Source organism: Octopus bimaculoides, chromosome 19 (genome assembly GCF_046866305.1).
Source record: "Octopus bimaculoides isolate indiv1 chromosome 19, ASM4686630v1, whole genome shotgun sequence".
In the NCBI taxonomy this organism is placed as follows: Eukaryota; Metazoa; Mollusca; class Cephalopoda; order Octopoda; family Octopodidae; genus Octopus; species Octopus bimaculoides.
In genome coordinates this window covers 41,831,193-41,846,192 of record NC_142946.1, presented here as the reverse complement: position 1 = coordinate 41,846,192, position 15,000 = coordinate 41,831,193, and the positions used below count along the sequence as shown (strand labels likewise).

General features: G+C 34.1%; 1 protein-coding gene across 17 annotated transcripts in view; it reads right to left on the bottom strand.

Annotated features, from left to right (window-relative positions):
• LOC106873992 (protocadherin-15-like) overlaps positions 1 to 15,000 on the bottom strand; it is a 717,162-nt gene that overhangs the window by 37,024 nt on the left and 665,138 nt on the right. For all 17 annotated transcript variants that reach the window (XM_089337514.1, XM_089337513.1, XM_089337507.1 and 14 more), the window contains 3 exons: positions 13,337 to 13,459; positions 12,561 to 12,616; positions 6,718 to 6,996 (listed from right to left, as the gene is read on the bottom strand). In XM_089337514.1, coding sequence (XP_089193640.1) covers positions 6,718 to 6,996; positions 12,561 to 12,616; positions 13,337 to 13,459 — 458 coding nt within the window. The remainder of the gene's footprint in view (positions 1 to 6,717; positions 6,997 to 12,560; positions 12,617 to 13,336; positions 13,460 to 15,000) is intronic.

Here is a 15,000-nt window from a genome sequence, read left to right as displayed (position 1 = left end):
ATGCGTATTTGGTTACTTTTTCTGGTGAGTCGTAGTGTACCTGAGCAGCACTGTGTACAACAATTTTCATTATTATTACGATCATTTTATTATATAAATAATAAATACCTCAATGGAACTAAATACCCCAATGTATGTTGTTTGACACCCTGCTGTGTCTAAAACTCCGATGGAAATGAAGTAAAAGTAGGAAACTATGCGGTCATACTAACTGCTAAAAGCACCAGCCAAACTTCTTTGCGAGTAACGAACCACCATCCTACAACAAAGGTTTCATTCTAGAAAATACAAAGATAAGTAAATAAATGAATTAACTACTGAACCTCCACCTGGGGATGGTCACAGTTGGGAATGGTCACAGTTCGAATATCTTCGATAGTTGGTTTATTCAATCAGCTTTGATTTGGGAACCAAACAACAACCATCTCAGAAAGATGCCGGAAACAGTTATTAAAAGAGGCAGAAAAATGTAAACTATGCTACACACACACACACACACACACACACACACACACACACATGAATAATGTGTGTGTGTGTAAAACAATTACTAAAAATAAAATTCTGAAAGTATACAAAATGGCGGAATTTAATAAAGAAAAAGGCTACGAAAAGGCAAACTGCAGATAAACTATTTCATGTTCCGCCTAACCTTGTTAAGCAATAAATCGAACCGATTTGTTGACATGGAAAGATTAGAGTGACACGGATCGCGTGACTATTTAATAGTTTAAAATAATTTACTGGCTTGTTGTTGCTGTTGTTGTTGTTGTTAATGATATTGTTTGATAGCCTGTCAAGATTTCCCTTCATTCATTTTCCATCTGTCAGCTGATCTAAGCACCATCGGTAATATAACATCTTCCATTACTATTTTACGATGTATGTATGTATGTATGTATCTATCTATCTATCCACATTGCATTACTGTTTTACGGCTTATATATATATATATATATATATATATATATATTGGTAATGCAATGTGTATAAACACACATTTATGAATACATACATGTACGAGTCGAAAATTATGCATACAGACGCAATAAATACTTACACACATGCACCTATAGCATATAATTCCCCATAAACAAGCATGTGTGTGTGTGTGTGTGTGTGTGTGTGTACACATATAGACACATATATACTGAATTTTGGAGACATAATTTTACCTAAAATTACTTTCTTTCCCCTTTTCCCAAAATACATATAAATGTATGTGCGTGTACGTGCATATATATATATATATATATCTCCATCCAAAAGGATTTTTTTAAATCCAATATTTCCATGCTATCATTTACAACTTTATGAGTTTCGAGTCCTATTGTTTTTTTAAAAAAAGGAATTATTTATCTGAGTCAGTGATGTTGGTCCTCGAGGACGAATATATTTGAAACGCAAGAAGCAATAACAATATATGTTTTTCTATGTTCCATCATCTAGCTACCCTGCTCTCCATTTATCTCCCCGTTTCACAGGTCCAGTGATGATAACTCGTATCATCGGGTATCTTTCGCTGCTAAGAAACATCTATTAAGCATATCCACTGTATCTAACATGTATATTCATTTTGCATTTCAAGTACTCCCAGCTCCAAACTACGCGCGCGCACTTACACAAAATTACTTTTATTGAAGAAAAGGGAATTCAAATCAATGTTATGTACGTCTCCATCAACGAACGTCGTTTATTTTGTATTATATACGAAATTTCCTTCAGACGTTTTAATTTCAATCGATATCAACTCTTTGATATGACTTCTTTTTTTCCTGAATTAAAATAATAATTATTTACTGAATTAAAATAATTTTGTAAGATTACAACATGCCTACTGGATATGCATAACTTGGATTGGCGAAGTGCAGCTTTTGTAATTAATCGAGGTATAACTAATTATCTTTCGGTTATTTGGACACTATGCTAACAAGGCTCCTGAATGAAATGTTGATTAGGTGATCGCCTGGTTCATACTTATCCCCTCAACTATTATATATATACACACACACACACACACACACACACACACACACACACACACACACACACACACACACACATATATATATATATGTTACTTTGAAACCGGACTTGTTGCTCTAGCTGTTAGTCTGTCACCGTTGTATATCTCTCTATGTGAATCAACCTGTCTTTCCATCTACAGGTCTAATATTTGTGAAAACCCCGTTCGATATGACTTTCCTTTTTATCCACCTTTTGTCTAGAAATACACCAATATACCGGGAAAAAAAGGGGTTCGATCGAATGTCAAGCCTCACAGTGCAAACCAGTAAAAATATAAGTTACGTGTCATCATCATCCTCACCCACCTCCACCATCACTATACCCTTCGTCAGCATCATCATCATCATCATGGCCATCAACACCATCTATGATATGGAAGTTTGATGAGTTACTCGTCGTCACCATCATCATCATCGTACGTGTGTGTTTGTGTGTTTATGTGCATGCGTGCGTGTGTGTGCGCGCGTCTGTTATTGTTTGCATTTTAATTACAATAGTTACAGTATGCGTCCGACATATTGGCAACATATCATAACATATTCGATTATATAAGTGTGAGATGATGGTGGCGCAAGCTTATATGTGATCATATATATATATATATATATATATATATATGTATATACACGTTATTATATATATATATATGATTATATATATATATGTGATTATATATATATATGTATATACACGTTATTATATATATGTGATTATATATATATATATATATATATATACGTTATTATATGTATATATTCGTTATTATATGTATATATACGTTATATATATATATAAATATATATATATATATATATATATATATATATGTATATATATAGAGAATGACATATGTGTAAATGTATACGTATGTGCACACATACACAATTTATAAACATATCAGGACATGTGTTCTGTCAGTTTCAAACCTGTTTTTGACACATGAATATCCACAACGACAACAACTCCATTCTGACATACATGACACTGTCTCTAGCTACACCGTTTATTATCATATAAGGGAAGACGTGGATGTCAGGGAAAGAAAGAGAGAGAGAGGGAAAGAGAGTTACATATAGTATGAGAGCATGCAAATGAAAACATGAGAAAAACAGAGAGAGGATAGCATGAGAATGCTATGAACGAGAGAGAGATGGAGAAAGAAAGAAGTAAATAAATAGAGAAAACGAAACATCGATCAGAACCCCCTGGAATTGATATGGAAAGACACACTTGCAGACGAGACGAAATGTTTGCGGGTATTTCAGCCAAGTCAGACATGATGTTTATCTCTAGAAAGATGGCGGTTGCTAAAATATATTCCAGTTTACTTTAACATTATGTTTCAAAAGTAATTTCAACTTTATTTTCTCTGTCTCAACAAGTCTACCTTGTCTACTCCACTCTCCACAACACTCTCTCTCCCCCTTTTCCTCTTTCTCTCTCCCCCTCTTTTTCTCTTTCTCTCTCCCCCTCTCTTTCGATGTTTGTGTTTTGCATATTAAATCCAGTTACAGTACTTTAAAAAAAACAAAAACAACAGCTCTTGTCTGTAGTCTTTGATTTGTTTCTTATTTTACTTGTTCCAGTCATTCGACTGCGGCCATACTGGAGTATAACCTTGAAGTGTTTAGTCGAATCAAATCGACAGTGATATATATTTTTAAGTCTGGTACTTACTCTGTCGGTATATTTTGATATCATAATGAGGGAGGTCGGTTTATGAGGTAACCCTGGGTTACTCGCTCATAAGGGGTTTGGCCTTACGGCGTATCTTCAAACCACAAACTAGGTGATAATCGCCTATTTTTTACCTTTATAGCGAGGCATTTCCCCCTCCATATTTTGAAGAGGTCTCAGGCCAGCACTATTTGGGGTCTGAAGATACGTCGTTAGGCCAAACCCCTTATGAGCGAGAAACCCAGGGTAACCCCATAAACCGGCCTCCCTTATTATAATATATATAAATATACACACGGCGGGCTTGTGTGTGTGTGTGTGTGTGTGTGTATATATAATATATATATATATATATATATATAATGTGTGTGTGTGTGGAAGACACGGCAACGCTGACCCAAAGTGCCGCGAGCTGGGGTTGAACCATGTGATTGCGAAGCGAACTTCTGAAACGCATATCTATGACTACACCTATGTTTGTTTTGATTTTTACCTACATGAAAGGAGTTAGCTCCCAACAAAGAAATAAAGGTAGATCGATCAAATTTGAGTAAAGAAAAGAAAAAAGAACAAAAAAAAAACCCCGTAAATGTTACATGTTGAACCCCAAGTCTCGTACTTTTACACTGTTCCCCTTACAGATTTCATTTAGTCAGTCTGTTTCTTTTGTTTGAACTCCCTAGTTTTTTGAAATCTCATTTACAAATGTACTAACTGCATGAATCGTAACGATTTGCATAATTTATAATCAAGATGGAAAAATAGCAAGTTTTGAAGCAGTTGTCCAAAAATATTCCCTTTCTCGCTGATTTTAGAAGGAGATATTCACATTTGCAGTGATGCAGCCGACCTTTATCAAAACGTTTCTTATCTCTTTTAAAGAAATATTATATTAGGCCTCGTATGTTTGCATTTAGTATTAGTTTCGTATGAATATATATTTTGAGGGGAGGGGTCTACTATGCTATAGGCACAAGGCCTGAAATTTGAGGGGGAGGGGACAAGTCGATTACTTCGACCCAAGGACTTGTCTGGTACTTATTTTATCGCCCTCGAAAGGAAGAAAGTTTAAGTCGACCCCGGCGGAATTTGATCTCAGAACGTAAGGCTGAAAGAAATTCTGCTAAACATTTTGTTCGACGCTCTAACAATGCTGCCAGTTCGCTGCCTCAACAACAGGATCAATAATGATAAGCGTTTGTGATATAGGTAAAACGCCCCACGTTTTGTAGTGGGGGGGGGGATGGTGATGATAGTGTTACTGCTGCTGCTGCTGCATTTGATAATGATGACAGTGCTAGTGATGACGTCAGTGGTGGTGGTGATGATGATGATGTATCAGCAAGGGAAATATTTAGAGATATATGATAAGAACGCAGTCACACACACACACACACACACACACACACACACACACACACACACACACACACACACACACACACACACACACACACACACACACACACACACACACACTCATACATACATACGTATACATACTCATACACGCACGCACACACACTCATGTACACACGCATACACATACACGCACATACACATATACATACACACTCATACACGTACACACATATACACACACACACACTTTAAAGTGAACCACTCACCTTATGTGTACCCCAAGAAACACTTGTGTATACATAGGAATTATGTGTATATTGATGTGTGATTACTCAGAAAGAATTGTACATACAAGAGTATATACACACCTTCATGCCTACATATACACATATTTACAGACATAAACACACACACTCATACATACATATGCGTATTTATATTTAATGTGCTTGTATAAACATGTATGCAGATTATATGTCGTCATATATATCAGTGTGTGTAAGCGCACATGCATCTGAATGCACATGGATACGTACATACACACGTGCACACACACATATTCGAATCATGCAGTCATATATTAATGTGTGTATACTCACATAAATGTGCGTATAGGAATACCCTCAGCATACTCAACTTCATATACCCACAAATCATCAAATGATGTTCAGGAGCAATAATTTAAAATAAAAACAGCATAAAATCCATATATAGTTTATACTTTGTGTTCAACAGCTGTTTCAGTAAGATAAACATTATTAAATGTATAAATACACAACTGTGGCAAGTAACTAAATTAAATTAATTCAAAAGCTGTGTTCATCCAAATTATCAAGGGTATTATGTGTTATGTTAATCAGAAAAATTATTATATATCCTGATGCATTGAAACAATCTTTTCTGATTAACATAACACATAAAGATACTGATGATATGGGTAAACACAGCTTTTAAATTGATTTAATTCAAATTCATTATGTACCACATTTATATAATTAAATATTTAATAATGTTTATCTTAATAGAACAGCTGTTAAGCACAAATAAAGTATGAACTGTAGGTGGAACTTATGCGCTTCGGCTTTTATTTTAAATATATTGATCTTAAAGATGGCTTAGCACAATATATATATATATATATATATATATATATATATATATATATATGCAAGTCTGTCCCACCTGGATTTACTGCAATATAATAACGTATTAGATTTAACGACCTGTCGTAAAGTGACATCTTAAGTACCGTGGATTTATTTTTTGTTGGTGTTTGTTCATCAATTCTGTATATGGCTCTACACACAAATGTTAAGGTTATTGAAAGTGTAACAGTCGATCACAAGAAGTTTGGTTCGACGCGCGCAAATACAGAATGTTTTTTTAAAAATATAGTAAACACAGAGTCCCAACACAGCACAAAACACCGCTCCATGCAAACACATTACTCAAACCCTAAAAAACAAAAAAACAGAAATAAAACGAAACACCTCAAACACACTGAACATGCGTATAAAAACACTGTCAAGAAATCCAACAATAAGAAACCAAGCAAAAAAAAAAACCAGTCCGCGCATGCTCTAATGCTGAACAATGTCAAAGTAACTTTTCACCAATAATTTAGCGGCCATTTTAAAGTTCTGTACGTACCGTCTTGCGATGTAAACGCTCAAAAGTATGACAAGTATGACAAAGAGGGTTAAAAAGACACCCAACACTATGAGGAGGGTGTCGGTTTTGCTGAGACTACTGCCAGTGGCGGGTTCGGCCACAACCAGGGCTGGGAAATTGACGGTAACATTGACCAGCGTCCGACGGGGCGGATGACCACCGTCGTCAACGATTATCATCAACTGGTAGGAACTCTTTTTTAACTCGCTTGGGTCAGCGATTATTTTGATCTCTCCATCTCCTGTGATTTGGAAATATCTGAAAGAAAGAAAAAGGGACAATGTGAAAGAAAACAACAAAATATGTGCAATAAATTAATGAAAAAAACTGACAGCGAAATGGCAGTTGTTAAAACATGAGACTCAGTGTCTTGTGATAGCCATTCCGGGTACCACTACCTTGCGTTCGAAATCCACCGTGGTCAGATTTGCCTTTTTATCCTTTTCGGGGTTGATAAAGGAGTACCTCTCCGAGGCAGTGGATTGGCAGTACTGTAAGAACGTTTGGAATGGAAGCTTTGTAGTGTTTGTTCCGGCTCTTTATAGTCTGAGTTCAAATCTCACCGCAGTCCATTCTACTTTTGGTCCGAAGATAAAATAACGTAACCTGTCAAGTGTCGACTACATCCGCTTATAAAATGTGCTTGTCTTGTGCCTGTCACAAAGCATTATTATTATTATAATAAGGTGGTTTAGTACGCCGGGCAAAAATGCATAGCTGCATTTCGTCCATCTCTATTTTCTGAGTTCAAATTCCACCGAGGTCGACTTTGCCTTTCATCCTTTCGGGGCCGATAAATTAAGTACCATTCGAGTACTGGGGTCGATGTAATCGACTTAAACTTTCCCCCAAAATTTCAGTCCTTGTGCCTTTTGTAGAAAAGATTATTAAGAAGGTGGGGAACTGGCAGAATCGTTTAGCGGCACTTCGTCTGTCTTTACGTTCTGGTCTCAGTTTCTACCGTGGTCAACTTTGCCCTTCATCCTTTCTGGGTCGATGAAATAAGTCCTAGTTGAGTACCGGGGTCGATGTGATCGACTTACTCCACCCCCAAATATCAGTCCTTCTGCTAGATTATTATTAACCTCCTAATCAGTGATTTACCACCGAAAACTGTTATGTGCTTGTATGTATTTGCATTATATACATGACAAAAACATATGTTAATTTATATTCACTTCTTCCCTACGGCTTTATTAAATCGCGTATCTTTAACTCTTGCAGTTTCTCTTATCTGTCTAGGAAGTATGCGACGTCAGACGTTATTGCGAGACAAACATCAGGAGAGAGAAGACGGGGAGATAACGATATATATATATATATATATATATGTGTGTGTGTGAGTGTGTGTGAGAGAGAGAGATGTGTCATCTAATTCAATGAAATGATATATGGCTGTGATATTAAGCAATATCTCAGCAATATATCTTTAAGATTGCAATTAAATATTCTGAAATCTCCAATCAAAATTTGAACATAAGAAACTCCATCAGAACAACGAGTCAAAGGTGAAGACAGACGGAGAAATAAAAACTTTATGAGTTGAGCTGAGAGAAGAACGAAAGAGACACACAAGACATATCCGCACACCACATACCACACACACACACACACACACACACACATACAGACACACGCACTCATATCTCTGTGTATATATATAGATATGCACACACATATTCTATACGCACTTATACATACACACACACATATATATATATATATATATATATATATATATATATATATATATATGTGAGTAAAAATAAATACAAGAAAAAAGGGGTTTTGTATGATCGTATATAGAGGAATATATTATTTTATTTAAAAAAGTTCCAACTCTGTCTGTTTTTTTATGTTTTTTATTTATATTCTTGTAAAATTTATGTGGGATATAGAATATGGAATATATAGTATATAAAATAAAAAAAAGATGGATGGTACAATGAAATGAAGTATTGAATGTCTTATTGAAGATATGAAATATTGAGTGTTCAATATAAAGGATTAAATATATAAATATATAAAGGCGAATACGTATTTTCTATACCTTGTGGTATTTCATCATGGCCGGTATGGCAGACTGTAACAGACTACCGGCCATGATGTAATACCACAAGGTATAGAAAATACGTATTCGCCTTTATATATTTAATCCTTTATATTGAACACTCAATATTTCATATATTCAATAAGACATATTCCATATATTCAATAAGACATTCAATACTTCATTTCATTGTACCATCCATCTTTTTTTTATTTTATATACTATATATTCCATATTCTATATCCCACATAAATTTTACAAGAATATAAATAAAAAACATAAAAAAAACAGACAGAGTTGGAACTCTTTTAAATAAAATATATATATATATATATATATATATATATATATATATATATATATATATATATATATATATATATATATATATATATATATATATATATATATATATATATATATATATATATATATATATATATATATATATATATGTGTGTGTGTGTGTATATATGTATATATATGTTTACATCGCACTCTGTACTACACAGATGCCGGTATATATCCATATTTGCATATATATAAATTTTCATGTTTTGGGTTCCAGTTTTCCTGTTTCTCATAGCAAACTTACACACGCGCGCATGCTCCCGCCTTATGCATGTCTGTTTGTATCTGTCTATTTGTATCAGTCTGTCTATCTATTTATCAGTCTATGTGCTTATCTATCTATCTATCTATACATGTCCTAAATAAATGTCTGAATATACTGATAAAATAAGTTTTTATACTCCGATTATGATGAAAAGCAATGAGTAGCTCTTATAATGCTTTAGAAAAGAAAAGACAGAATAAGTTACACAAGTAAAAATATCAATGGTATAAATGTTACACATATATGGCATCCATTTTGTCCTTAAAACAGTTGCAACGAGGTCAAGTATACTTTCGACCAATGTTTTGCAGCAGTAACCTGTGGGTATTTTTCGAGTCTAAATACGCACTACCTTTTCTGTTAAATTCGAAACTGGTTAACATCATAAGGCTCCAGTTTTCTTTTATTATCTCATATCATGTATTTTCTACAGAGTTGAAGTAAGGAAATTCTTCTGGCTATGCACCCTTGCCGTCTCCTATGCAGAAACGCCCTATCCCATATCATAATGGCTGGGTATTATAAGTGTATACCAAAGTTTGTACCTTTTGTTTGATGGAAAACAGACGAAAGGAATACTAGATGCAAATCATTTAATGGATGTTTAGTCAGAAACATGACTTAAAAGCAGTCCTCTTTATTTTAATTTTTATAATCCTTAAAAAATTACAGACGACCATGTGACTGCTTTGGATTTATTTTTAGCGAGATGTTTTGTAAGCAAATTGAAGCCTCTCTATAATGAACGTTTTATTATGTTTAATGTAACATTTTGCTCATGCTGGCAACTGTATTTTGTATGGAATTGCTAAGTGCATAACTAAATGCAGCACAAAGACGATGAATAATAAGATAAACTTGAAGACTTGAGGTACGAGTTCTGTTCGTCCATCCATTTTTCTGCCGCCCGCTATTCTTGGTTGTAATGTATGGGTCCAATCAGAGCTATTATTTACACTTCTAGATTCCCAAGCGTATCCCCAATTGCGACTATGGAAATTATCCAACTATCTTATTCTTGATCTACCCCTAAGCCGAACTAAAAAGAAACCCCTAAAAATCCGCCCAATCATTTCATATGGATACTCAATAGGACAAACAAAAAATACACCAACCAAAAAACAAAACTGTCCCCATACCTCCCAGCAAATTATAACTTAATCTGCTGGTGCGCTTGGCTTAAAGAATCTGTTTTGTAATCTTTTCCTGCGGCATTCTAGCCACATTGCCTGTAATAACAGTCTACCATCTTTTTTTTGTAACTACTTGTCTGACAGAGGGAAACAATGCCCTCTGGTGAGTCCCGACAGATAGAATTGGTTGAATTGATGTCTTCGGAAACGTGAATCCATTGCCACACAAGCAATAATAATAATTTGTACCGTTTTCTTTTTCTTTTTTTTTATGGAAATGACAATTCCATCAACTTAGTAAAATATTGCCGTGTTTTGCAGTATCTGAATTGTCAAACACAAGATGAAATTATGAAATAATATTTCACCATTCATATATCATAATATATAATATTAATTAGATTTGTAACTTGAAAATATCCTGTAGATAATTAAATTTTGTCATAACAAAACGTATTTAGAAAAATATAAAACTTCATTTTTGTATCTAGACCTTTTGACAAGGAATTTGTTGGTGTGTGTGTGAGTATTTGGGTAAATTTACACACACACACACACACATAAATATACGTGGATACATATATATATATATACATAAAAATATGAATATAGACATACACAAACATACGCATGAATAAATGTATACACGTACATGCCTATACATGTATATTACCCCCCCCATATATATATATATATGTATATATATATATATATATATACATACATACACACACATGTCTTTGCATACACACATATATACATATACACACGAAGATTTAGAAGAGCAGAAATGACAGTGAATCGGAATGCAGAGTAAAATATTTTATTAATATATAGAGCGTCTAGCAATTGTACAAAGGTTTCAAAAATCGATAGATACGTTTCTATTGGTTTCTCATCCGGTAGAATCATATCTAACAGTTTTGAAATGTCTCTGTATATATATATATATATATATATATATATATATGAAGTGAATGAATAAGAATGGAGTCTGTTCAATTACGTTACATACGTTTCCATGAGAATGGTTATTTATTTGTTTATTAATGTATTACATAATACACCAAAATAACCAAACCCCTTCGTCAGATATGTTTGAATTATCAAAACACAGTTTGATATATATGTTGTACGACTCTGTAACAAGGAAAACCGATAGCTCTTCTCATGACATGAAATTACCAGACCGATTAGGGTCACAATTGATAGAGCATCATGCAAAATATCTCCAAGTATCTAGTAATATGTATTTACTTCCCCATTTCAGATCCCATCTTGTTTTACGTAATTATTAGTATCAATGCCAATAAAATGTGTAGTTTTCTAAAATTAGATTATTTTGGAGTGTAGGACTAGCACATACAACTCGTTGCAGGCCCTCTTCTTGGACTGTTGTGTGTAATGTAATTCTTTCTGACGTATATGTTTGGTGCCGTCATCTCAGAGTGAAGCTATTGATGCTGTCTCCTCAGACTAATACGATTGATGTAGTCCTCATAGTAACGTGATTGAGCAGCCTTGTCTGACTAATTTGGTTGATGTAGTTCTCTCACGTGGGTGATATGGTCTTCTGAGACGGATGTGACCGATGCCTAGCCAGAATATGTGCAGGTCATACTTGCAACAGATTCTATTTCGCTAAACGCAACCAAGGACCAAGAGATTGTGTTAAACAGCGTGACTTGCTAGGCCTACCATTGTAATCTAGCAAACATCGATCCATTTTTTTTGTCTCAAAGATGCATTACTTGAATAAAGTAATTAACTTTGACTGTTAAATTACGTACGACCTACCCAGAAACTAACGAACATAGACACGCGTTCATCTCTGAAAAAAACCCCAAAAAAACAAGCAACTAATGCAGCTTATATAATGCAGAACGCTTAAAAGTCAAATGAGCATTTTGGAAAGAGCAAAAATATGTAACACGGACAAAGAAATCATGATGAGGGGGAAAAAAGGGAGTTGATTACTAGAGACTAACAGAAATGACGGGCAACAAAATGATGTAATACTTACTGTTTAAAGAACAATAATTGGTACGTTAACTTCGTATCAGAGTCGGGATCATAAACCTGAAATAAAAACGAAGGAATTATAGCAGATTGGAAACCAGATATAATAATAATAATAATAATGATAATAATAATAATAATGATGATAGTGTATTACAACGTGATTAACCTTTGAGTACAACCTTTCATACTATGCCACGCCACCCACACATACATGCATCTATCTATCTATCTATCTATCTATCTATCTATCTATCTATCTATCTAATTGCAAACAAAACTGACAGTATATATATATATATATATATATATATATATATATATATATAGTATATTTGCCATTTAAATGTGGCTGACCCCTAAAGGTGGATGTTACTGTCAGCCACATTTAGATGGCAAATATACTTCACTTTATCGTGCAGTTACTGTTAATACCTCGTTCAGAGATTTAACATTGCTTATATATATATATATATATATATATATATATATATATATACTGTACTCTTTTATTCTTTTACTTGTTTTAATCATTGGATTGCAGCCATGTTGGGCATTGTCTCTCTACTCATACACATACATGTACATTGCCGGCACTGCGCATAAAGTTCAGTTTTAAGTAGGCGAAATTCGTGTTTTTTGAAGAGAAGGAGACTAACGTTGTCGTGTAAAGCTTATCTGGGTTGAAATGACATATTTAAATGAAAGGTTTCTAATATAGGATAAGGAGATTAATTTTAAGAAGATTAGCCAGATTAATGCAAATGTGACATTATTTACCTTTAATTTTCCTATGACGCTGCTTTTATTTCGCATTGCTTCGATTTGTAGGTCTTTGTTTAAAACAAGTGGATTGTTATCGTTAAGGTCTATTACAGTGATATTCACCACAGCATATACTTCCTGCAGAAGAAGAAGAAGAAAAACACCGTATTATAATAATATATTAACAACGTCACGGACAGACATATAACGTTAAAAATCAAAAGCAAACTTTACCAACCACAATACCATAAGCGACACGGAAACCTATCTGTGCTATAAAGGGTATAACACAGTTTCTTAGTGACCCTGAAAATAAATACACTACAATAACATGTCTTATTCAGACTAAGGCTGAATATGTAACGGAGAAATATGTGGCCCGTTAGTCTTGGCTACAAATATGTTCAGATACACAGTGGCTACACAGTCTTTTATCTTTGTTATTTGACACTCTTCTCCTCTTAGTATGTATGAAAGTCAATTCCTTCATTTGATTTAACGTAATCGTTGCCGTAGTTAGTTGATACGGCAACGCTGTCGTCTGCATGGTACTCAGCGTACTAATGAATGTTACTCAATCTCTGAGGATTTGACAAGACTATCAGCTAAGGTTTCTTTTCATAATTATTAACTAATGGAATAAGTGTAAGATGATTAATTAAATATATGAATAAAATGCACTGTTTTGATTTAGTTTTTATATATACTCTGTGACCTACATGACTGTAGATTTTAACTAAATAAAAACCAGATTGTAATGCAAACTCTACTCGTAGCTAACTTTTGAATATCCAAAAATATACATTGAGTTCTAAATAAGACATTTACCGCACGCACTCACACACACACACACACACACACACACACACACACACACATAAAAGATAGATCGGTGGTTGTTAATGGCATAAAACATTTTGCAAAACGGTTATACTAGAGTGTTACCCTAGATATCGTTTCTCCTCGTTTTATGTCAGCTTTTTCGTATATGGTCAGGCCTGAGCACTTATCATCTTTGTTTGTATGTGTGTGTGTGTGCGTATATATATATATATATATATATATATATATATACACACACACACACACACAAGGGTATTACATGAGCACCTGTACCGCTAATAGGAAAAATTTTTAACGAACAAGATTAGCGTCCTATATTTTATTAACTTGCCTGTACGGCTTATGTTCGCAGCCACCAGCGATGGTATTTTTAAAAGTATTATCGCTCTCTCTCACTCACACACACACACACACACACACACACACACACATATATATATGAAGTGGCTATAACTATTAAGTAAAACCAAATAATGCCAATTTGGAAATATATTAAATACATATGCTTCTGATCTGCGTGATAGGAAACATTACACGTGATAGATTGTACGCAAGGCCTTCCAAAGTTAATACTTCATTATTACAACTTAAACGATTTGGTTCCAGCACAAACCAGCCAGTCCAGATTCCATTTACAAAGATATTGTAACAATAATTTGGAGTTGTTTGTTATATTTGATTCTGATTTAAAATTCTGGTACTGCGCATGGCTTCTAACCATATCACACACACATGCACACAGGCAAGCACACGCACACATTTATACATACATGCATAACTATATCTATACATATATATACATATGCATGAATACATTATACATATATACATATATA